The 26,095-nt window shown below is 40.5% G+C and overlaps 1 protein-coding gene across 2 annotated transcripts; it reads left to right on the plus strand.

Moving 5' to 3' along the window:
* The first annotated feature begins 2,257 nt into the window (after positions 1 to 2,257).
* LOC311299495 (E3 ubiquitin-protein ligase TRIM39-like) lies at positions 2,258 to 24,188 on the plus strand. 2 transcript variants are annotated; one of them, XM_084423084.1, is made up of 7 exons: positions 2,258 to 2,399; positions 10,039 to 10,595; positions 10,710 to 10,805; positions 11,121 to 11,354; positions 11,446 to 11,584; positions 22,891 to 22,926; positions 23,082 to 24,188. In XM_084423084.1, the coding sequence occupies exons 2-7, from the start codon at positions 10,041 to 10,043 to the stop codon at positions 23,627 to 23,629; spliced, it is 1,608 nt and encodes a 535-aa protein (XP_084279210.1). In that variant the 5' UTR covers positions 2,258 to 2,399; positions 10,039 to 10,040; the 3' UTR covers positions 23,630 to 24,188. The 2 variants fall into 2 exon arrangements, 1 of the variants encoding a protein (XP_084279210.1); XR_014629135.1 differs by lacking the exons at positions 2,258 to 2,399; positions 10,039 to 10,595; positions 10,710 to 10,805; positions 11,121 to 11,354; positions 11,446 to 11,584 and having other exon boundaries at positions 17,984 to 22,926; positions 23,082 to 23,187.
* The last annotated feature ends 1,907 nt before the right edge of the window (positions 24,189 to 26,095 follow it).

Here is a 26,095-nt window from a genome sequence, read left to right on the forward strand (position 1 = left end):
ACAGTTGAGACACTTTTTGAGTTTTGATTTTTCACACAAAAATACATACGGAAAAGAATTGAATTTTCACATGAAATGCCACATGACATTACATTAGCATGTAGACTAATGTATTATCAATCAATAATACCCATAAGTAGTTTACATTTTCCTCAATTAGCGAATAAAAATAAGGTGCTTTTTGTGTCAACTCTGTCTCAACTGTACCTATGTACGGGACAGTTGAGACAGTACTATGGTACAGTTGAGACACCCATTTTTAATGAGGGAAATGTAACTAAATGTTCATTGCAAATATAATAAAAAAAGACTAATGAAGAGATGAAGCTCTTTTCTTTTTTTTCACATATCAGGCCAGTGAAGCAACAGAATCTTGAACTTCTCAGCTACCTTCCTAATTGATATGCCCTCGTCTACAACTTTTGCAGCCCTCTCTAAATGGTCTCCTGGCATTCCCTATTTGTTGTCCTAGCTCTCGTGCGGGGCATCCTGCACAAGAATAAGATAACTTGCTAGGTTATCTTTCTAACATGCATGTTAGAAAAATATATTCATTAATAACATACAGTTAAATATAATAAATATGAAATTGTATTTTTAATTGCGTCCTATGCTGGCCAATTATGACGTTTAACCTGCTATCATAACACTGAACAAATAAACAGCGTGTTTTGTAATATAACTCTATTGGGGTACGGTTGAGACACTAGTGTCTCAACTATCCCCCGCTGGCCACTTCGCACATTTCTCTAGATTTTGCATTGAGCTTGCATGACTCATTACCATGGAATATACCAATTTTTAGGGCACAGAATAACGTTTGTAATGGTACCAGTTACGTTTAACAGTCACATAAGGATAATAAGTTATTCATAGTTGAGTGCGCAAAAAACGATGCAAGCCTTCCCTTAGAAAAAAAACTTTTGCAGATATCTTCTGATCTGAGACGCGTCCAGTCTTCAGATTTTGCAGGATAAAAGAGGACACTAATACGCATGTGCACAGCAAAAATCACAACTTGTGCATGCTGCGCGCGCAAGTTATTTAAGGTGTCTCAACTGTACCTATGTCTCAACTGTACACAGTCTACCCTACCTCTCAAGTCTACACAGTAAAACTGTCTCCAGCACTTTGGAGGACATAACACTGGCCAGAGCGATCGGCCTGTAATTATCTGAGCTGTTCAGCTCCACTTTATCTTTAATAACTGGTACCAGCACAACAGAGAGCGTAGAATCAGGTAACTCTCCATGAACAAAAACACATGTGTAGCACATAGCCACCAGAGGACACAGTTTCTTACTAGTTTAAGATGTTCAGCTGTAATATAATCTCTTAACTTCAATATTGCTTCATGGACCTCAGCAGAAGTGATAACAACATCATCATTACTCTACATTATCCACTACAAACACATTACTTTTTACACAGTTTAACAGTTCATAATAATGTTTCCGCCATAACTGTGAGATTTCATCAGGACCACCACACCATCTATATTAGATGGAAGAGATGTTTTGCAATTATTAATAGTTTTTATTTCTTACCAGAAGTCATTACCATAATTATTTTGCAGCTTCTATGCCAGTGAATCTGACCTCATGTGTTTCATTTCTTTTAATATAGCGAAGTGCATATTTAAATCTAGCATTAGTGCATTTCTTATGTTCAAACAAACAAGGGGCCATGCCTGCTTTTGCCTGACTCATTTTTTAAAAGCCTTTCGGGCCTCTGTATGGAGTTCTTCTACATGATCCTTCCAACCTGGCTTAGCATTGCACACTTTTGTCCTAGGTTTATATAGAGGCCTACTCGAAATACCGAGAGACTCCACAATAGCTTCATACAGGGAATATATATCCTTACAGTGTTGTACATTCTTACAAATCATATCCCGACACAATAAGGCATCTTTTGGGACCTTATTATCCCAAAATATATCAATAATATCATCATTGTTAAAGCTGGAATTTTTTATTTTTTTTTTACATTAGACACAGGAAACAGTAGGAATATTAGGTGTGTGCTGTCACTTTAAGACCCACGTAGTGAAAAACTCTTTCTCAACTGTTCACTTGTGACTTATCCAAGAGAATACTTGCTGAGACGGGTATTTAGACATAATTGTGTGTATATGTGTCCATTCACGGGCAAGGAAACGCGAAAGAGGAAAGAGGAAGTCTCTCTCTCTCTCTCTCTCTCTCTCTCTCTCTCTCTCTCTCTCTCTCTCTCTCTCTCTCTCTCTCTCTCTCTCTCTCTCTCTCTCTCTTTCAGATTCAGAGAAAGTGAAACTAACTTGATCAACAACAATATGGACTCCTCAACGATCAACCTCTTTAAACTACAGAATATTTATTGATCCGTTCAAAGAGTCTTGTGGACACATCTGATCCTCACAGGTAAGAGATAGAAATATAAGAGAGATTGTGCTGAACAGGTTTCTAATGGAAGTGAACTGGGCTGCGTTCTCCGAAACTACCTTAACGCTACGTCGTTCTTAAGTTGTACCTTAAGAAGTAGCCTACCTTATCGTTAATACGTGTTTTCCGAAACCTTCTTAGTTAAGTAGGGTAGAGTGGGGGAAAACGCCCCCCTGGGGTAAAACGGCCCCCACCTGTTTTTCCCAAAATGATCACTAAAAGTAGTCGAGATACATTTTTACTGTTGCTATGCACTACGTTGATAACGGGGATATACAAATCTCTATGGAGAAGCTGACACCAGCGACACATTTGAAGAGAAGAGGATTACATGGTAAATGCTATAATTTTCAGATATTAGTAAATAAGTGTTTAAGAGAATATTGTTCTGCAGGATATCGCAGTGATGTATGATAGATGAATAGTGAAGTCTGTAGTTTGAGATCATATGGTATTTATAAGGAATATAATTATATACATTTTTTTTTTTTTTTTTTTTTAAGTCATAGCTTGTGGGGTAAAACGCCGAAACTTCTGATAGTCATGATCTTACTCTTTTGTGCATTTTATTTTATATACGCTGAGGGGTAAAACGCCCCCCTAGGGGCATAGTTTCTCTCTATCATAATTACTATAATAAAATATTTATGTCTATCAAATCCTTTGTTTTACACTTAATGCAGTATAACTAGGTGGTAAAATCTAAATATTTGAACAAAACATGAAAAAAATACCTCAAGTGAGCATTAACTAGCTAGCTTGCTAGCAAAGTTAGCTCACTGATGGAAGGTAGTTAAATTTGGCTATTTTGGACATTGCTGAAATAAATATTATGTTGATGGGTCAAAGACGAAAAGGGGGTTTCAAGCATCAAAAAAATAAAAGTGTAAAACTGCTTTAAATTTATTCTTTTTCACATACATTAGAATATGTCCTGTTTAACTTTATATTTTTCTGAGCAAAAAATAATTACCACCATACATTTTTACTGTGATTTTACTGAAGACACCCACTAAAATGTCATTCAGTGTAACAATATTTTTATGCAAAAAAATCTTATCAGACATTTTTAGAAAAACTCTAATTTGATAACATATTATAGGATTCTATTTAAAGATCACAGTGCAGGTCCCAAATAATAATTATTTGTAATTTTAAATCTTTATACTTCGCCAATATCCTTTAAACCATTAGGTTTTACCTATTTGTCAGCAAGAAGTTTTTGTAAGAAATTGAAAATCAGTTAAAATCTAATAAAATTTAGTAGGAGCACATATTGTTTTACATATTTTAATAAGTACAGCTCAGAATAAGTATATTGTTTAATTTTTACATAAATATATCTGTTACACCGAATGACCATGGTTTGTTACTCTGAATGACATTTTGATAAAAATTGAGAAAATGTTGTCATTGTTCCTATTATATTGCAATGTTTTGAATATTATTCTGTATCATTAAATTCCTGAGCAAATCACAGAAGCAGATGCTGAAAAAAATAACCATTTTATTCCACAATGTATATCATATTCATGTAAAAATGAACTGAACTGATGGTAATACTGTATAATCAGCATCATTTCATTGAGAACTTGAAACTTGAAGGACAAACACACATAGTTCACCCAAAGATAAAATTTACCCCGTGATTTTTTTTTTTCACCCTCAAGCCATCCTAGGTGTATATGACATTCTTCTTTCAGACGAGCACAATCGGAGTTAGGCTATATTAAAAAATGTCCTGGTTCTTCCAAGCTTTATAATGGCAGTGAATGGCCGTTTATGTTTTGAAGTCCATAAAAAAAAAGCATCCATCCATCATAAAAGTGCATCTATTCATGATTAAAGTGCTCCACATGGCAGGGGATAATAAAGGCCTTCTGAAGTGAAGCGATGCGTTTGTGTAAGAAAAATATCCATATTTAAAACTTTATCAACTAAAATAACTAGCTTCCGCCAGACGGCCTATGCAAGTCAACTTACGCCAAAAGAGTAACACTTGACGATGTATGACGTAGATGTAGGAGTATCGTAAGTTTAAAGTCCGCATGAACCGGAAGTTGCAAACGACTTTTCTCCAGTGCTGTGACGTATTTCCCAGTGAAAAGGAATATTGAACAGAGGGCAGGGTTTTACTCTAGCGCTCCTCCTCTCCATCTCTCGCTCATTACAGACTAACGGTTTGAGGGGAGTGGTTAAGCGTTTCCCAAACCAAGCCGTCAAACCTACGTCATCAGAGAACGTCCTCCAATGCAGAGGGGAGGGGCATTTTCAGATTTTGATTAAAGATTACGAAGCCAAAAATTTTTTTGCTGTGTTTTAACTTGCACGGATTAATTGTTCACCACAAGACTAGTAATATGCGCTAACAAAGTAAATAGGGTCCATTTTGATTTCAGTTGGACTTTAAAGCCTCTCGCGGTTCAAACAAACAGGGCTGGCCAACAAACTCAAACTCCTCCGACATTTCTCTTTAAAAATTCTCGTTTTAGACTCTTATTCGCGATTTGCTCTGTGCTTCCGTGTTCATCATTATGTTGTGCGACAGGTTGCGGTTTTCTCGTCCACCGTAAATCAATGCGTACAGTCGTCTGCCAGAAGCTAGTTATTTTAGTCGATAAAGTTTTAAATATGGATATTTTTCTTACACGAACACTTCGCTTCACCTCAGAAGGCCTTTATTAACCCCCCAGAGCAATGAGGAGCACTTCAATGATGAATAGATGCACTTTTATGATGGATAGATAACATTTTATGATGGATAAATGCACTTTGACTCAAATTTCACGATTTGATTCGATTTCAAATAAATCTGATATTGATTAACATCAACTGAAAACAGCATCTGAAAGATCGATTTACAAATCAGTATTGGTTCTTTAAAATGAGAATCAATTAAAATCGAGAAATCAATCTTTTTAACCCAGCCCTATCATTTTGACATTGCAATCCTCAATACCTTTCTCGTCTCCTTGCTAAAAGCGCTGCCCTAGCTACTGGGTCTGCATTAACTTTCTGGCGGTGCCTATAACTCTCTCTTTGTTTGTGGGCATCTAAAGTAAATCAGTAACGCATAAAAAAAAAATGTATTTAAACATTCATATTTTTAAAGTTTAATATTTTCTTTTAGTGCTAAACATCCCTCATTTGTCTGAAATATAAATAAAATGCTAAAAATGTTATCTAAACAGTGACACTGTCATTCAGTGTAATGGATGACACTGTGGTGTAACAGACAATTTGCATTACACCGAATGACAAAACATTACCCTGAATGATGAAACTTCTACTTAAGCTAATATTGCTAGCTAACAACTAGCCACCTATATCAAACAGTGAACTTGACCAGAAAGATTCATCATAATTATTCACAACATTTACTTGTTTTTCAAAAAATCTAACAATAAAAGTGTTTTTTTGGCATTTGACTGAATGACGTGTTTTTGTAACTCAGGTTACAACAATGAAAAGATGAACTTAGCAAATATTTAAGAGCAATAAACTTAACTTGCTGCAGCACCACACAATCTTCAGGGTGCCCATTGATGATGTCACAGACTGCTTGAAGACTATTGGTTGTTTATTTAATTTCAAAATTGCTTTCTGATCCTGTTACACTGAATGACCTCTGACAAACTGCATATTCGGGACAAAAGTCCCCTAGTTATTTCAATACTTAAGGAAAAAAATAACACATAGTCCTTTTAATATAATACAGCCTACACTTATGTGAACATGCCAAGGAAGCACTTTTTTTTTTAACATGGTATTTTATACGTTTATTTAAAAATGTAATAGTAAAATCAAAGTCCGGACCATTACGCTGAATGACAATTTTACACTTTGGAGCATTATTTAACTCATATTTTGTCATTTTATTTTCACAAAAGTTATTTGAAACATGAAAGTAGACACTTTACTTGCATTTAATATGTTTTTTTTTGTATGTAAAATCACTTTTGTAAATTTAATTTGATGCGGACACCAAAATGGTTACGTCTCGTCTTTGACCCTGATACATTACTTGCCTTTTACTTTTAGAGATTAAAAACTATTGTCTGTTAATTTTGCTGTTGATCTATGAAGCAAACTGGTTGGTAAGAAAGGGGGCATTTTACCCCACCTTGGGGGGCGTTTTACCCCAGCGCTGGGGCAAAACGCCCCCTTTGTACAAAAATATTTTCAGTGAAAATACTAATTAATTATGAAGGCTGAGCAATTTTAATATTTGGTGAATAACTCCTGCCATAGTCAGTCAAAACCGGGATGGCAATTCTAGTCACATTTATGTTTTGTTTCACTGTAATGTCACACTTTCCTCAAGGGGGGCGTTTTCCCCCACTCTACCCCTATACCTTCTGTAAGTCATACGTTCGTAAGGTTGGTCTGGAGCGCTCTTAGCTATACCTCATCGCTGCTGACGGTTCATACCGCTAGTGGCCACCACTACGCAAAAAGCTTTTTTACATCGCAGTTTAATTACACATAGAAAATTTTATATGAACATTTAATATAAAATCTGATTTAGTATTAAAATTACATTTTTACTTTACTTTAAAATTTTACACATAAAATACTTAAGTTGTTATAGCCTACACCCAGTGTATGGAAGTGTTTTCATTAATAAAGTTTCCATACACTAATGGTTGTTAGCTTTTTTAATGACTATCCTAAGGCACATCAGCTGGCGAACCATTTGACAGAAAAGGCTTAGGAGTCTATATAAAGAAAGATGAGTTTACACAAACTTTATAGCTATGGCAGCAAGACAGCGAGTACTTGTTTTAAATCAAAGACGACGCCGTCCGCGGAGCCAGTTAGTGTATGTCAACTACATGGCTGGTGGATAATCAGCATACGTTGTGGAGAACATTAACACACTTATGGCCGTGAGGGTTTGAGATTGCACACTTGCTAAATTATAAACACATACTCATATATATTTCTGCATGTACAAATTTCAATGAGCCCCGATAAATGCAGTTTGTACTATTTCTAAAACGCTTCTTTATAAAGAACATTGTTTTCTCAATACTTTACCTATACCGCTGTGAAGGAAAGAGCGCACAATCGATCATCGAGGCATCGATATCAACCTATTCAGCACCTCCACCATGGACAGCGCCTGCTAAGGTCGAACTTAAGAAGGTTTACCTTAAGCAACATCCTAAGGTATAGTTCGGAGAACACACGTAGGAAATGTATACCTGTAGTTAAGGTGTACCTTTTGAGTCTTCGTAGCGCGCTAAGAGACAACGTTATCGGAGAACGCAGCCCTGGTTTAGTAGGCTTATGTCAAACTGGAATAAGTTGAACAGAACCAGGTTTAAAGTCCCTGTAAAGTCAAAATGAAGTATGTGTTCTGAGTTTGTCACACCACAGAAACATGTGTTATTAGCCACCCAGCCAAATTTGAATGATAAAAAAAGCCGGCAAGTACATAAAACAAGCTATCAAAATCTTTAAAAAATGAGCAGTAGTCTCTGCTCTCAAACGCTGGGGGCGTGTCCGCTGGCTGCGCTGAAACCACGCCCACTCGCGGGAAAGCTGCCGTCGCCACACTTAACTGTCACCACTACAGCTGGAATGGATGCTCCTAGGTTTTACAAAGCCATGTTCGAGCCTGGACTAACGTTACCTACTATAATTATAACATAAGCACACCGTTTATAAGGACACCGATCCATTGGCGTCGGAAGAAAAAAAAAAGTGGGTGGGTCCTCCCCCAGAAAAATGTTACTGGAGTAAATACCATTTCATTCTGGTGCCTTTTAATTAAACAAGTAAACTAAAATCCACTTAACGTCGGGCGGTGCTTTGCCTCCATTGTTTTTTACAAATTAAAACAATTCCCCATCGTCCAAATTAAACAATTCCCCATCGTAAGTACACATTGATGGCCTAAGACACGAAACGAGCGGTTTGTGTGAGAAAACGAACCGTATTCATATCGTTGTTATCTCTTGAACACAGCACACGTCCAAATGATCTGACGGCGCGGGCGGGTATAGATATATACACTAGATGTCGCCTTGGCTACTGCAGTTCATTGGAACGAAACCGTAGCCAAGGCGACATCTATGTATATATCTATACCCGCCCGCGCCGTCAGATCATTTGGACGTGTGCTGTGTTCAAGAGATAACAACGATATAAATACGGTTCGTTTTCTCACACAAACCGCTCGTTTCGTGTCTTAGGCCATCAATGTGTACTTACGATGGGGAATTGTTTAATTTGGACGATGGGGAATTGTTTTAATTTGGACTCTGTGCTTGTGTTTTGAGACCGTGACCATCGACCTGCATTATATGACTGACAGACAAGAACGGTTTGACCTAAAAATATCAAAATTGAAACTACTGCGGAAACAAAGACACCTACATCTTGGATGCCCTTGAGGTAAGCTAACACATATAAAAAATTAATTTCAAAGTGAACTATCCCTTTAAAGCTGTTATTGATGTTTGCAACGCAATATTTGACTGGAAAGGTACAACAGGCGGTTACTTTCGTCAGTTGCTGCTCGTTGAGAAATATAATGTAGCGATTCAGCGGAAATGGAGTTTAATTTATTCATTTTAATAAAAAAAAATATTTAATTTAATTCCTCAAGTGGAATGGATTTGACTGACGACGCTCTGAAAAGCGAACAGACAAATTCGCTGAATTAGAGACGGTAAAAGTGAGTGGGTATAATATCATTGATCTTAAAAAGTGGGTGGGTCCGGTCCCACCCATATACAATGGTTCCGACGCCCATGCACCGATCTGTTTTGTACATGATCGCATCCAGGTAATACTCATTTCCGTGACGAAGGCATAGCTAGCTAGCAAACTGTAGGCTGTAGTAACTAATAGTACTGACAGTAACTCGCGATCGGCAAACTGATGTGAATGAATGTGCTATATTGTTAGGGGAGGGGCAGCGTCAGGGGCTCCAGTGCGTCATCAAGTAGGGGCGTGTCCAGGAGCTCAGGGGCTCTGCGTCATCGAGCCCCCGTTTTAGCCCCGCCCAAAAAATCCGGAACACAGCAATGGTGAAAAACTGTTTAACGGTCTAACTCCACAATTCAGTACTTCACAGATCACAGTCTTTGTAATATGTTTTAGTAATACATTTCTAACATTTATAATGTGTTTAGATTTTTTTTTTAGAATTGCCTTTACAGGGACTTTAAGCATGTCAAATACTTAACTATTTTAGTTGTTTACTGCACTGAAATGGTATCAGAATTGTATTTAAATATGCCATTTGATTGTTTTTGATACAAAGATTGGCGTTTCTGTCATTTTGTCACAAAACATAACGACTAAAGAAACAGGAAGTAAATGACCCGCAGACAGACTGAACACAAAACTGCAGATGAAAATCGCATTTACATTAAACATTATTAAGATGAAAATTACTCTTGGCCATATAATATTTTATGGAGAGCTTTATATAGTTGTAAATATACGAGACCGGTGCTCATTATCAATCACGCCACCGGCATCGTCCTACTCGCCACAATATATTTTAATATTATAAGAAACTTAAATTGAGTGTGTGTATCAAGTGTGTCCAAACTTTAGACTAGTAGTGAAGGTGATTTATCTTCATCATTTCTCTCTCCAGTGATGTCTTCCTCCAGCGGTCCACTGACTGAGGAGCTTCAGTGCTCTATATGTCTGGACGTGTTCACTGATCCAGTCAGCACTCCATGTGGACACAACTTCTGCAAGACCTGTCTGAATAAGTGCTGGGACAACAGCCAGACCTGCAACTGTCCATATTGTAAAGAAACATTCAAGCACAGACCTGATCTCAAGATTAACACCACACTCCGAGAGCTCGTAGATCACTATAAAAAGAAAAGTCCTGAGAAAAAAGCTGAAGTTCTGTGTGACGTCTGTGAGGAAAGAAAGCTGAAAGCCCTGAAGTCGTGTCTGGTGTGTCAGAGCTCTTACTGTGAAACTCACCTGGAGCCTCATTCGAGAATGGCAGGTTTAAAGAAACACAAACTGATCAATCCTGTGAGTAATCTTCTGGAGGAATATATATGTCAGAAACATGAGAGACCTCTGGAGCTGTTCTGTAGAGATGATCAGACTATTGTGTGCCTGATGTGTGGTGTAACAGACCACAAGAACCACAGCACTGTTTCTTTAGAAGAGGAGAGTGAAGAGAAGAAGGTAAAAGTTACTGACAAACTGATTTTAAATGGCTCTTATCACAAGGAATCACATGTTCTTTAATATAAATGAATCGATTTTGAAAACATATTGTGTGTTGTTCTCTGTCTATAGACTCAACTGATGAAGACACAGAAAGACACACAGCAGATGATCCAGGACAGAATCAAGAAGATTCAAGACGTCAAACACTCAGCAGAAGTCAGAAAAGTGAGTTTAAAATAATTTAATTAAATTAATTTTAATATCTATGGTTGTTTAATGAATTGCTGTATAAAAGCAATTTTACACTCACAGTCACACTGCTGGTCTGAATATCGACACGTCTGTGATTCCCTGATCACTTAGTAAAGTAATAACACATCTCTCCTCAAAAACACATGATTTGAGGAATCATTCAGTGCAAACGGGGCAGAATGAGGGATTTTGAAAACCGCCTAAAACACTGAAGTATGAGAAATAATAACACTGATTCTTCTCTTAACAAACGCCACTAATAGTGTGTTGATTGTCCTGGTTGAGCAGAGAAACACAGAGAAGGAGAAAGCAGCCCGTGTGGAGCTCTTCACTGATCTCATCCGCTCCATTGAGAGATGTCAGACTGAACTGCTGGAGATGATGGAGGAGCAGCAGAAAGCAGCAGAGAAACAGGAGGAAGAGCTCATTGAAGAGCTGGAGCAGGAGATCACTGAGCTAAAGATGAGAAACACTGAGCTGGAGCAGCTCTCACACACTGAAGATCACCTCCACCTCCTACAGGTCAGTCAACATCTCTCTGATCAATGATAATGCAGTATATGACACCATAACACTCCCCATGCTGAAGGATTTCTCCTCTCTCCTGCTATAGATTTACTCATCCCTGTGCAGCTCTAGAAACACCAGGAACTGGTCTGAGATCAGTGTGAAGACTGATGAGAGTCTGGAGACTCTGAGGAGAGCTCTGACTAAACTGCAGGACTCTCTACAGGAGAAACTCACGCAAACTGGTATGACAATATCAAATACACTGTACAGATACATATATTTATCATCTTTTAATATCAGTAATGAAGAATGAGTCTGTTAAAGCTGAAATAAGAGAAGTATGTGATCATGTGTTTGTGTCTCATTATCATCACAGTTCTTCTTGAAGAGAGCAGGTCATATTCATCTCTAATTTCAGAAAACATGCAGTAAATTCATCTTGTACTAGAAGCTTCATCACTGTAACCAGAATCTTGAGGCTTTAGTAAATCTGTGTGTTGTGTTGATTATATTATTGACCGCTGCAGAACTCTGGTCAGGGAGTCGGAGTCATCAGATAGAGTTTAGCCGTTTATTGCACAAGAGTGACCATATACACATAATAGTGTACTTGAGGTAGTTTCTGAAATAAATAATATAATAGAAATAAATATTCACTGTCTAAAATTATTCAACAACTTAAGAGATTTCAAACTCAACTGTAAAGTGCACTGATACATGAAATATAAATCGAGAAATATATTAGTATGAGTCTGTAATAACAAACTGCATAATGCAATGAAATTGACAAAACACCAACATAAGGATTATAGAAATTGGACTGTCTAATTCACTTCAAGGTAATAACCAGTAAACATGAACAATACGAGCCACGATGCTAGCGGGATAATCCGCTCATTAAGCAGGATCAAATTAAGGTTAGAAAGATCGCTAAACATCAACTACACCACAAACATGGTCTAACCTAGCGCAGTTGGGATACAGTGTGACAATCTGTGTTATTAACAATATACATAGAAGGAAAACTTACTTTGTCACAAACTTTCTCTTGCACATAAACACTGCACATTAATGCGTGCACGCGATATGATCGCTCAACTGGAGTAGCTTGAATAGGCAATTACACTGAGTCCGTACGTGCTGAGAACGCCGCACTACGTTATTTGCGTACAACGCAACTTAAAATGTCACACACGTAACCAGCTTAATATTTAAAGGGAGAGAATTCACAACAGCCGCCCCCACAATTGAGCAGAAAATGGGTAATCAAGGGAATTCTCTAACTGTCTTTGGTGTTACCTTCTAGAGCAGGCAACTGTATCAAGCGTGCAACTGGTCTAATGTAAGCTTTACCGTCAATGACAACTTCAACAGTTCACACATATCCATCACTGCTGGGCAGTGTCTTCCGAACTCTGCCTATGGGCCACTGAGCTCTTGGGAGTTGCGGATCCACAATCAGTACAACAGAGTTTTCTGAAGCTTTATGCCACTTCTGCCTGGTCTGAAGCGTAGGCAAGTAGTTTCTGGTGAACTGTATCCAGAATTGGTCCGCCATGTTTTGACAGTGACGCCACCTCCGCCGACCCATGTCTCCTGTAGCATACGCCACCTGAGGGAGAGATGCATCCCGCCGCCCCATAAGGAGAAGGTTAGGAGTAATTGGATCGATGTCGGCGACATCTGTTGAGGCATATCCCAGAGGTTTTGAATTGAGAATCCCCTCCACTTCCACTTGGATTGTGGACAGAACATTCTCTGTGACTGCTTTTTACCAACGGCTACCTGTTTACCTGAGAGCATTTTTTATAGAGCGGACCTCGCGCTCCCATATTCCGCCAAAATGTGGAGCGCTGGGCGGGTTAAGCTTGAAGTCAATTTGGTGGTCTGCCAGACGGATTTGGAGTTCTGACTCCATGCTAAAGAAGGCTTCCCGTAGCTCTCTTTCTGCCCCGCGGAAGTTGGTGCCACAATCTGAACGGATCTCGCGGGGTTGACCTCTTCTGGCTATGAGCCGGCGGAGTGCAAGAAGGAAGGCATCGACATACATTGAATTAAGAAGCTCGATGTGAACTGCCTTGGTTGTGAGACATTTGAAGATCAGGCCCCAGCGTTTCTCATACCACCTTCCTATTTTGACCAGGTATGGGCCAAAGCAGTCAATGCCCGTTGAATAAAAGGGTGGACAGAGCAGACGGAGGCGTTCATTACGGAGTTGCAGGTTAGGCCTTTCAATTCGGAAACTACTTCTGACTGTGCAACTTCAGGTCTTTTAGGCCAGTGCTCTGGGCTCTGTTTCAAGAATGGAGGCCCTTGACTCCATCGACTGGGCTCGGTCAAACTTTGGAGGGTTTTGCCTCTCGTAATGTCATCAGCTTGGTTATACCTCCATGAGCTGTGGTCTGTTAATTCTTGGATCTCGGTGATTCGTGTCCCAACGAACACCTTGTACCGGCAGGAGTCTGACTGAATCCACTCTAGCACAGTCATGGAGTCTGTCCACAGAATTGTCTGACTGATGGAGAATGTCAGCTCATCCCTCACCAGTTTGGCCAGCTGAGCTCCAGCTAAGGCAGCGCAAAGCTCCAGGCGAGGTATAAACTGCTGCCTCTTAGGAGCAACCCGTGATCTGGCCATTATGAAGGAAACATGAATGTCACCACTGGTTTGAACGGCCAAATATGCCACTGCCACTGAGTTGTTTAAGCTCGCTTTCCCAGGCGGCCTGAAGGTTTGGTGGTAGATCTGGGTCATCCCAGTCTCTCTTTTTAGCCCACAACTGTTGGATGATCACCTTTGCTCTGGTGGTAAATGGTAGTATGAACCCCAGTGGATATAGCCAACACCTGGTAAGCAGCTCTCAGTTAGTCAGTTTTGCATGTTGGGCTTCTGTCGGAAGATGAGCTACCACCGCTGGATGACTGCTAGCCCACTGTCTTAAGTCAAACCCTCCTTCTGCTAACATGCTGCGTAACTGATCCACAGTTTGCTTGGCTGCTGGGACAGTAGGGAAGCTTGTCAGGCAGTTATCCATGTAGAAGCTTTGGTGGACTAGCTGTTGTAGCCCTGGATATTTGGCTTCAGAATTGCAAGCATGGTGTTGCAGAGCAAAGATGGCACAGCATGGACTGCTTGTCGTGCCGAATGGCAGAACCTGCCACTTGTATAGATCTGGAAGGTTTTCACTCTGCAAATCTCTCCAAATGAAATGGCGAAAGGGCCTGTCCTTCGGCAATAGACGGACATGATGGAGCATGCCCTTGATATCTGCAATTACTGCTACAGGATGCTGTCTGAATCTCAGGAGTACTCCTAACAGCGATGGTCCAAGTGTGGGACCTGGGAGGAGCTGATCATTCAAGGACAGACCATGGTATCTGAAAGAATAGTCGAACACCAGTCGTTGCTTATTGTTATGACTCACGAGATGATGGGGCAGGCACCATGCCTCTGTTTGTGTCACTTCCGTTTGGTTGAGCTTGACTACGTAACCTGCCTCGATGAGTTTGGCAATCTCTCCTGAATAGATTGAGGCCTTGTCAGGGTCCTTTTGGAGTCTCCTTTCAGTGTTCCTCAGATTTGCAGGGACAGATTGCATGGAGCCCTTAAGTTCTGGAGCACCTGGATTCCACAGAAGAGGGTGGCGTAACGCCGTACTCCCTTGACAATGACTCGCTGAGTTTGAGACTCAAGCAACTGCATAGCCTCTTTGTCTTGCCTAGACCGGACAACCAGTTTCTCGTTGCGAAAGGGCAGCACATCCAGTTGCCATAACCTCTCCACATTTCTGTAGAGAAGATCATATGGGTGGTTAGTGGAGATGAAGAAACACTGCTGCACTGGTTCTCGGCCAGTAGTACTCATTTCCGCCCCTTGGAGTGCCCAGGCGAGAGCTGTACAAACTGCCACAGGTCCCCCTTTGGTGCCTTGATGAATAGGCTCTTTAGCAGTAATAAGGTGAACTTGGTCTGAACCTATGAGCACCAGTGGACATACCTTGTGAAATGGCTGTAGTGGAACTCCTCTTAGGACTTGTCCACACGGACATGGGTATTTTTCGTCCACACGGAAACGCAGTATCAGGTCACTGAAACCGAACATTTTTGAAAACCCCTGCCAGGGTGAGGATTTTCAGAAACGGCGGTTGCAGTGTTGTTGTGTAGACAGTAAAACCGGAGTTTTTGCCTTGCGACGACAGAGTGTGCCCCGTTATCCGCTGTGTTTGATTTGCCAACGTGGCTTTACGATTAGGGTTATATCGCCGCCTGCTGGTGTGGCATGCTCTTGACAGCGCTTGATAACGTGTTTCAACGTTCAGTTTTCAAGTAGAAGGAGATTTCTTTTAAACCGAGCATGTGTGGATGGGATTTTTTTTTAAACGCAGGAGGAAAAACTCTGGTTATAAAAATACCCGTGTCCGTGTGGACTAGGTCTTAGATGTGCATACTGTCTCTGAAGAGTCTGAACTGGGTATGACTGTTCCACCAGATCAATGCCAGAAGCTGAGAATGCTCCAAACACTTGATAGCGTTTCTCTGGTTTACCTCTTGGAGAGATATCGAAGGTGACTTTTGAGCCAATGAGGTGAGTAGTGTCTGGTCGGACTGTACGAAGTGCTAGAGTCTCAGGTTCACATTTAAGCTGGAGCTGCTGGACAGCAGTAGGTAGGATCATGGTGCGCTGTGCTCCGTCATCTAATATAGCATAAGTCTCTATTGTCTTTGATTTGTGGTGCAGCAGCACAGGCACCACTTTTAGAAGGACTCTGCCAGATGCAATGGATGGCAAGAGGTAGATGCGGCTCTCCGAGGTAGCTGATGATGTATCGGTTGCACGACTTCGGGCCACGCCATGAAGCACTTGAAGGTGAATACCACCACAGTCACTGCAGGGTTTCTTCAGATTACAGGTCTCATGCGCATGGGAACGGGCACATTTCCAGCAGCGCTTCCTCTCTGAAATCCACTTACAAAGATCAGACACTGACTGTTCTTTAATACTACTGCATCAAGTGATGTAGTGGTCTTTACTGCCACAGAAAAGGCAGTTGACTTTGAGGGGGGTCTTCTTCAAAGACACCTTAGGACTGGGGGATGCTTTATCCTCAGTGGGTGCTGCACCATGATACAAGGCTGTACTTTGGCTTTTTGGTTTAGCAGCACTCTTCTCCTTTGAACCGCTGTGTTCTCTTTCATACTGGTAGCGTTGCACTAACCTACTAGACAATCTCTGTTGCTGAGCTTTGACGTCGAGCCACCCTGCAAAGTCTTGTAGGTTGTACGGGTTAATACTGGGGGAGTTGAGCTTCCCTTGTAGCTGGAGAAACTCTATGAAACTGTAAGACTGGAAGCTTACGCTGCTTTTCTGAACCAATAATCAGAACAAAAGGCAGTTGAAGGATGACGTGTATAATTCAAATATTTATGACTCCAATATAATTAATCTGACTCCATTAAAGTTGTTGTTATTCTTTAACCTCTTATTCTTTAAAGGTAAAAGTCTTCCTTAGAACTGATAGAAAAACGTAGGATTTAACCTGAATGTTTAGATAACGAAAGTTATAATCACTTTAGCTTTCAACATAATCAGTGATAAAAGGAAAGGCTCTCAAAGCCTTTAAAGCAGGCAAAGTTATTTATTAAGTTACGTGTTTAAATATACAGACAGTAGAATGGAACAACATACTGTATAGAAAACTTAGTTGTAACAAATAAAGCACTGTTGTGCAGAAGAGGCCGTAAAAGCCTTTCTTGTAGTATGAGGTTACGCACCGGTGTGCGGGAGTGTCAGGGTTAAAGCCTTTCTCCTAGATCAACAGTTACCTTTCCTTCTTATACCCTGAGCAAAGCATTGTTAAACATGAGTGGAATACCAACACCAAACCCAACTGACAGGAAACCAAAAGATGAGGCAAATGGGTAGTGATCAAGAGGGGGATAAGAACATTAACATATTCTCCTCAATGCATGTTTAACCAATAGTACCTAGATTGTACATTAGGATACTTAAATATCTATATTAAGTTCACCACCATTAATTTCAGTTTATAGGCTGTCAGATGAGACCAAACATGGCATAGTTACATTTTAGAACACACTAGAAAATAAACCGTATGTAGTTGAAAGCATATGTCCTGTGAAGCAAATGGTACAGACGTTTCATTGAGGTGCAAACGACTCTGTCTCTCCTGACAGAACCATCCTGTGCCTGGAGTGTCCCAACAGTCCTCAATCAGCATATTGATGACATCCCTGCACTAGATAGGCATTAGCATACTGTGATGATGAAGGCCACTGTGCCAAGTTTAATTCACATGTATACCTTTAAAAGGCTTTTTGAAGTACTAGGGCAGTAAAGAGTCCTGCCCATATTTGCTCAGCCCTACAAAACCATCACGCAAGTACTTCGGCAGCTTACTAAACAAACGATCCACATGCGAGTAGCAGTTCAACTCCATCCCTCTGGGTCCCTCCAAAGATAACAGCATGCTCACTAAGAGGTGGACACGGAGAGTAAAACTCTGAAAATTGCGTGCATCATTTGGGTTTACCTCTGGTGCTGTGAGGATTGCTGCTATTTCGCTCTGCGCGAGCTGATGGGGTTGGCCATATTGTAACTGAAGAGCTTGCATAGCTGCAGAGTACGGGTAGGGATGATGGTGGCAGGACTGGCCAATCATTTGTGCCTCAGGCAATTTAAGGTGTTCCAGCAAGATGTGGTACTTGTATTTTTCATCTAGCTCTGCATGAGGTTCCAGAAGATTGTCCAATGCTAACAATTCCCTTTCGTTGTCATTCACAAAATCAGGAATCTTTGGCTGGGGGGCAGCATGCAAAGGGCGGTGAGGCACCAAGTATTCTGGTCGCTTTAGTGGCTGGCCCAATGGCTGTAGAGAAGTGTCTGCGAGAGCAGGAATGTTCATGGTAGGAACTGAAGCACCGTGCAGGGTTTGAGGCACTGATGCTACTGGAGGCATTGTAGTATAGTGAGGAACTGAAAAACTGGGTGTAGGTGGAGCAGCGACAGGTTGTCGAGGAGAAGGTGCCACTGTTGTATAGATCAGTAGTTCCCAAAGTGGGGGGGTCGCGAGATGATTTACAGAAACGTTTTTTTTTTTTTTTTTATGTTAAAAAAGGTTGTAATGATGCGAGTATAAATTTAGGATAATTTAAATAATTATACCCCGCAAACGGACCATCCCTCCTCGAAAGCCAGAAAATACAGAGAGGAATACATAAACTATGGTTTCACGTGCATTGTTATAAATCAGGTACAACACCCTCAATGCGTTGTGTGCTCCGAAGTCCTCGCACATGAGAGTCTGAAGCCCGTGAAAATGCAAAGACACCTGAACACCAAACACCCCAGCCTCACAGATAAACCCACTGACTTTTTCCGCAGAAAGGAGAAAGAGTTACAGGGACAAAAAAAAGTCATTTTTAAACAAACAGCTATCCCCACTAAAGCTCAGAAGGCTTCATATGAAGTGGCATATTTAATTGCACAGACCAAAAAGCCACACAACATTGGAGAAACTTTAATCAAACCAGCAGCAATAGTTATGAGTCGCGTCATGCATGGAGATAAACTGGCCGCTGAGCTGGAACAAGTGCCGCTCTCTGATGGGACTGTATCCCGCCGCATTACAGACATGGCTCAGGATATCAAGTGTCAACTGATTGACAGAGTGAAGAAGAGTGGGAGGTATGCCTTACAACTGGATGAATCCACAGACGTGTCCAGCACCGCTCAACTCCTTGTATTTGTCAGATATATTTTTGAGGGGAAACTAAATGAGGAAATGTTATTTTGTACGCAACTTGAGGGATCATGCACGGGCGAGGACATTTTCAATAAGCTGGACAGCAAACTTAAAGATGAAGGACTATCTTGGGGCGAGTGCATATCAGTGTGCACAGACGGAGCTGGGGCAATGCTGGGAAAAAAGAAAGGACTAAAGGCACGAGTCCTCCAAGTTGCACCTCACCTCAATTTCACGCACTGCATCATACACAGAGAAGCCCTCGCGTGCAAAACCCTGAATGCGGAGTTTAAACATGTTCTTGACACTGCTGTGAAGATTGTTAATTACATAAAATCACGTCCACTGAACACACGACTGTTTTCCACTCTCTGTAATGAAATGGGATCAGAGCACAAAGGCCTGCTCCTACACACAGAAGTCAGGTGGCTGTCGCGAGGAAATGTGCTGAGACGCCTATACGAGATGCGGGATGAGGTGCGCATTTTCCTCACAGACCAAAGATCCCCACTTGCTGAGCATCTGTCTGATGCTGACTGGGTGACAAGACTGGCATATTTGTCATGTATTTTTGAAAAACTCAACGGACTAAATGTGTCCCTGCAAGGTGAAAACACAAACATCTTGTACCTTAATGATAAAGTGCAGGCATTTGCGAGAAAGCTGGTGCGTTGGAGAGAGAGAGTGGAAATGGGACGCATAGACATGTTTTCTGAACTGGAAGAATTCATGGAGGAAAATGCACTCAGTGTTAACAGCATCAAGGCGTCTATTACGGCTCACCTTCAGTCCCTTTTGGATCACTTTCATAAGTATTTCCCTGAAGGAGACGCTCCCGACCAATATGACTGGATAAGGTCACCATTTAATGTAACCACGGCAAATCATCTGGCGTCAGATATGGAAGATGCGCTGATAGAACTTTCAACCGATCGAACCCTGAGGACGGCATTTGACAGCAAGACGCTGGATGAGTTCTGGGTTTCTGTCGCGCTGGAATATCCACAGTTGTCGAAAGCCGGGTTGGATGTACTCATGCAATTTGGCTCAACGTATTTATGCGAAAAGACATTCTCCGTGCTGACTTACATTAAGAATAAACACAGGTCACGGCTTAGCGTGGAAGATGATCTGCGGGTGGCGATCTCCAAAATTGAACCTAGAGTGGACCTGCTTTGCTCCGCGCACAGCGCCCATCCATCACATTAGTGTTTTTTTCTGAATACAAAGTTATTGTTGTATGCGTGTTATAGGCAGCTTGTTCGTATTCTGTCTGTAAGCATTTCACAGTTATGGATGTATTTGTTTTTGTCCATAATTTGTTAATAAAATAGCCGCGGGTCGTCAGCAATCTAATATTGGGGGTCGTGGTCTGAAAAGTTTGGGAACCCCTGGTATAGATGTAAGGCACACTGGGATGCTGGTAGGTTGGCGTGGGAGCTACTATCTGTGGCTGCACCCGAGGCTGAAAGGCAGTTCCAGCATCGTCATAAGGGCAAAACTGTGTATTAAGCAGTAGTGGCACAGTATCTGCTCTTGTGTCATGCTGGTGTTGGCGCACGGCGGCCGGTAACGTACCAGATGAAATTGGTGAGTACAAAGGGAGTGAAGTGACTGGTTGTATTGGTACGAAACCAGAGTTAAAGTGCTCTGCTTCTGCAGTAGGTGTGCTTACATTTATTTGTGTGGCACTCACATGTCCTTGTCCTTTGGTATGTAACTCAATGTCAGGTGACTGTGATGAATAGGAAGGATGACTTGATTAAGGGGTCGGATGAGGTGAGTTTTCTGGAGGTGATCTCATCGGTGGTGTGGCAGGCTTTACACTTTGCACCTCTTCATCCCCTTCTTCCCTCAAGAATGATGTGATATGTTTCATCAGCTCCTGACGCCGACGCTGTTGTTTTTCGTACTGCTTGAGTTTGCTCTGAAGCGCAGCCATATCAGCAGCCTCATCTCTTTCCTTCTCGGAGATAGACTTCATTAATTCCCTCAGTGAACTCATACTTAATAAGTCTGTGGAGCTTGTGGCTGGATGCTCACCCTGGCTGGAGGCTGGTCGTGATTGACTAATTATGCCCACTGCTCCTCTCTGCTCCGCTGGCACCTCTGCTGTAGGTGGGGAGGAAAGAGCAGGTCGGTGATGGCTGTAATCAAGGAGATACTCCTCCAGATGCTTGGGTGTGCGACTATGCCGTGAGGGTCTGTCTGACGTGTCAGCATGAGGGAGAGAGGTTGATCGCTCTTCCAATGACATCACTGTAGTCAATAGATCCGGCTCAAAGGACCATATGTTGGGGATTGCCCCTCTGAAAACTGGTGGATTATATTATTGATCGCTGCAGAACTCTGGTCAGGGAGTCGGAGTCATCAGATAGAGTTTAGCCGTTTATTGCTCAAGAGTGACCATATACACATAATAGTGTACTTGAGGTAGTTTCTGAAATAAATAATATAATAGAAATAAATATTCACTGTCTAAAATTATTCAACAACTTAAAGAGATTGCAAACTCAAATATAAACATATCTGTAAAGTGCACTGATACATGAAATATAAATCGAGAAATATATTACTATGAGTCTTTAATAACAAACTGCATAATGCAATGAAATTGACAAAACACCAACATGTGGATTATAGAAATTGGACTGTCTAATTCACTTCAAGGTAATAACCAGTAAACATGAACAATACGAGCTGCGATGCTAGCGGGATAATCCGCTCATTAAGCAGGATCAAATTAAGCTTAGAAAGATCGCTAAACATCAACTACACCTAGCCTGGCTAACATCAGACCTCGTCTCATTGAGACGTGGTCTGGGAACCATGTTCATTTTCTCGTATTTGAGGCGTGGTTTACGAATGCCCAGAGCCGTTTATTGGGCGCTACGAATGTCTATCAAATGCGCCTGTACGTAGCTCATAGCCAATTGTTTCAATTATACTAGATGACGTATGTAGAGCGACAGAAATTCGACGAGGAAGAAGACGATGGGTCAGAGATTTGTGTACACGATGGCGTTCAGCGACTATTGCCGTTTGTGCTGCATCGAAAAGGTAACTTTGCGTCTGCTGCCATGTTGGATCCATAGATATAAACAAATTGCTTCGGTGTGTCGCATAGACGTCGTCATCGTCTTGCTGCTCCCTCCCCGTTCTGTGATTGGTTCCCTTTTTGAGGGGAAAATCTGGTCCATGGTGTCCAGGCTGCCTAGTAGCGTGAATAAAATCGCGCTGCGCACAAGGCAGCATGGGGAAACCCAGGCTAAACTACACCACAAACATGGTCTAATTTAGCGCAGTTGGGGAGAGAATTCACAACACTGTGTGTGAACACTTTTAGATGAGAAACAACAGAAAGAAACATTCGTTTTCTGCCATTTTCAGTCTTTTCAGCTGTTTCATCTAAATGTTGTGATTATTTGTCAGATAAAATCAGTTTAGCAGAAGAAAATCAAATCGATAGACATCATGAATGTCTGTTCTTGCAGATTTGTTCTTTTTTTTTAGAGGAAAGTTTCTGAGCTGTAGTTCAAACAGCTTCACAGTGCTGGGCTTTCATTTTCACTTTCTCTAAGGTTATTTTTTATAGATGTTGTAAAAAGGAGGAATATTTAGAGCTCAAACACAATAGGAGTTCAGGGATTCTCTAAATATCAGCAGCGAAACATTGATCAGATAAAACATGATGTTGTACACAATTCTTTAAATATAACCTTAAATCTTGTCTATAATTCCACACATAAACATGTCAAAGATCTGATGGTGTTTTATTGTCATTAGTCTCTACAGAACTGAAGAGGAGACAGCAGTATGCAGGTACAGTGTGCTGTCTGCACTACACTAGATTACATTCAGATACTCACAGCTTCATCACTGACCGACAGTATGATTAAACACTGATTACATATTACAAACATCATCACTAAATATATGTATTGTGAATTTGTGATTTATATTCTCTGTTTTCTCAGTGGATGTGACTCTGGATCCTGATACAGCTCATCCTAAACTCATCCTGTCTGATGATGGAACACAAGTGAGATGTGGAGACATTAGACAGAAACTCCCAGGCAAACCAGAGAGATTTGATCCATGTGTAAGTGTCCTAGGAAAGGAGGGATTATCCTCAGGGAGATTTTATTTTGAGGTGCAGGTGAAGGGAAAGACTAAATGGACTTTAGGAGTGGCCAGAGAATCCATTAACAGGAAGGGATCGATCACACCGAGACCCAGTGATGGATACTGGACTGTGGTTCTGATGAATGGGAATGAATATAAAGCCGGTGATGATCCCACTGTCTCTCTGTGTGTGAGAGTGAAGCCGCAGCGGGTCGGTGTGTTTGTGGATTATGAGGAGGGTCTGGTCTCCTTTTATGATGTGGAGTCCAGCTCTCATCTCTACTCTTTCACTGATCAGTCTTTCACTGGGAAACTCTATCCATATTTTTGCCCGTGCTTTAATGATGGAGGTAAAAACTCAACTCCACTGATCATCACACCTGTCAAACACAATAAATGAATTTTCTGCCGTAATATGAAATACACAATGAAAATGATTTATATAATTACAAATCTAAACATGTTTTGCTATATTTTCATAATTTGTTTTTCATTGTTAAAATCTATAATTCAAGCTATAATTGCAAATTAATATATGTGAAAATATAATGCTTGTTTAACAATTTCATTTTCAACTTTTCATAATTATTCATGCCATTGTTTTCTCCCATCTCAACCTGACAAAGTGAAAGTGTCTGTATTTTTGTTTTTAAATACATCAAAATAAACCAAACTATGATAAAATTGATAAAGTATACCAAAGTTGTTTCTACCATTTCAATTACAAAATGATCTGTGATAATACATGGTAAATCAGATGTTAATTCCTCAATATATATCACTGTATGATTATTACCATATTCATACACAACAGTATGGATCTTCAAAACACCATGATATTATGATCATGGTAAAAACAAAAAAATTAAAAAGGAGGAGAAGAAGAAAAAGAAGACAAAGAAGAAGAAGATGAAGAAGACGAAGAAGTAGAAGAAGAAGATGAAGTAGAAGAAGAAGACGAAGAAGTAGAAGAAGACGAAGTAGAAGATGAAGACGAAGTAGAAGAAGACGAAGAAAAAGAAGATGAAGTAGAAGAAGAAGACGAAGTAGAAGAAGACGAAGAAGAAGAAGTAGTAGAAGAAGTAGTAGAAGAAGAAGACGAAGAAGAAGTAGTAGAAGAAGAAGACGAAGAAGAAGTAGTAGAAGAAGAAGACAAAGACGACGAAGAAGAAGACATTGTAGGTCTATTACCAAGTTGCCATGTCAAAAGTTTGCCCCATGCAGGTAGGCCTGCACTCACGTGATACCAATTGGTCGATTTATAAGCTTTAATCTGGCTAAAGAGTACGACTCATCTGTGTAGGAGGAGTTCGCTGCCAGGAAAGTCTCAAAAACACACACAACAAATCCAAGGCGATTCACACGTGAATGACGATTTGCACATTCACATTCAAGGATAAACTCGTACATTTTAAACATTTAAAGGTTTTTGTGCACAGTTGCATACCTACGAATTGTGTTTTGCATTTGTGAAATGTATTTTATGAATATATACTTCTATTTTGCGCATGTGAATTGTTTTTTGTGAATGCAAATTTTTTTTCATGCACGTGATTTTTTTTGTGTGTGCGTGAATTAGGTTTCATGCATGTGAAATTGTCTACGCATGTGTGAATCATGTTTTTTGCGTGAATTATAAATTAAACTATTCTGCCTCTATACGTGGTACAGTAGCTTGTACCAAGGGCGTGGTGAGCATGGATATCATAAAGGCTAGATGTCTCGCCCGCGCTTCTGGCCAATGGAGGTCGACGTCTGCACACGGCGGCCATCTTGCCACAGGGAGCTCGCTCACTCGTAACATTGTGTTTTAATGGTGCATGTACTTTTAAATAACCATAACTTGCTCAATTTTCTACCGATTTTCAAACGGTATGGTTTGTTATAAACGTCAAATGTAGTTATGACACTGCATACATATGAATAATTATGTTCAACATGTTCAAGCATTCAGAATTATAGCCACGTTAATAACGTTTGTAAGAAACCAACCCGTTTGTAAATCCGTCAAGATTTCAGCGAGATAAGAGGATTTGTGTTCGTGCTGATCACTCCCCTTACTTCAGATACCACAGAGCTCGCCAGAAAGCTTCCCTGTGGTAAGATGGCCGCCGGTGATGCCGTTCGAGACTCCGCCTTAAGACACATATAAGCCTTATAGAGCTGTTAAGTCCCGCCCATCCGTAAAACCCCAAGTGAACCTATAGGTTGAAAAATCGTCAATGCAAGTGAATGTGAGAAAATAATTATTTTCTGGTCCCGTTTGAATTGTACGGAAGAGGATTAGGGCCAAGCAATAATAAAAAAATAAAACCATCTCGAGATTAAAGTCATTATAATTCGAGATTAAACTCGTTAAATTTAGAGAAAAAAAGTCGAAATACAATCTTGAGAATAAAGTCATTAAATATTGAGATTAAAGTCATTATAATTCGAGATTAAACTCGTTAAATTTCGAGAAAAAAAGTCGAAATACAATCTTGAGAATAAACTCATTAAATATCGAGAATAAAGTCGTTGTGTTTCGAGAAATAAATCGTTAAATTTCGAGAAAAAAACTCGAAATGCAATCTTGAGAATAAACTCATTAAATTTCGAGAATAAAGTCGTTGTGTTTCGAGAAAAAAAGTCGAAATTAAATGTAGAGAATAACGCATTCGATCAGTGTTCATTGCATAGCCTAGCGTCATCGAGGTTTCGTGGTTTCCCAGGATACCATAAAACGCATTATTAATCGTTGTTGGTTGTGTACGCCTCCATCCACAGAATGTAACGACTGTAACCATCTATACAGCCATTAATGGCAATGCCGTACGGTTTTAATTTATCATAGCTGTCTATATGCCAGAGTGCATTTGGGCCAGCG

The sequence above is a fragment of the Rutilus rutilus genome (genome assembly GCF_951802725.1).
Source record: "Rutilus rutilus genome assembly, chromosome: 11".
NCBI lineage: Eukaryota > Metazoa > Chordata > Actinopteri > Cypriniformes > Leuciscidae > Rutilus > Rutilus rutilus.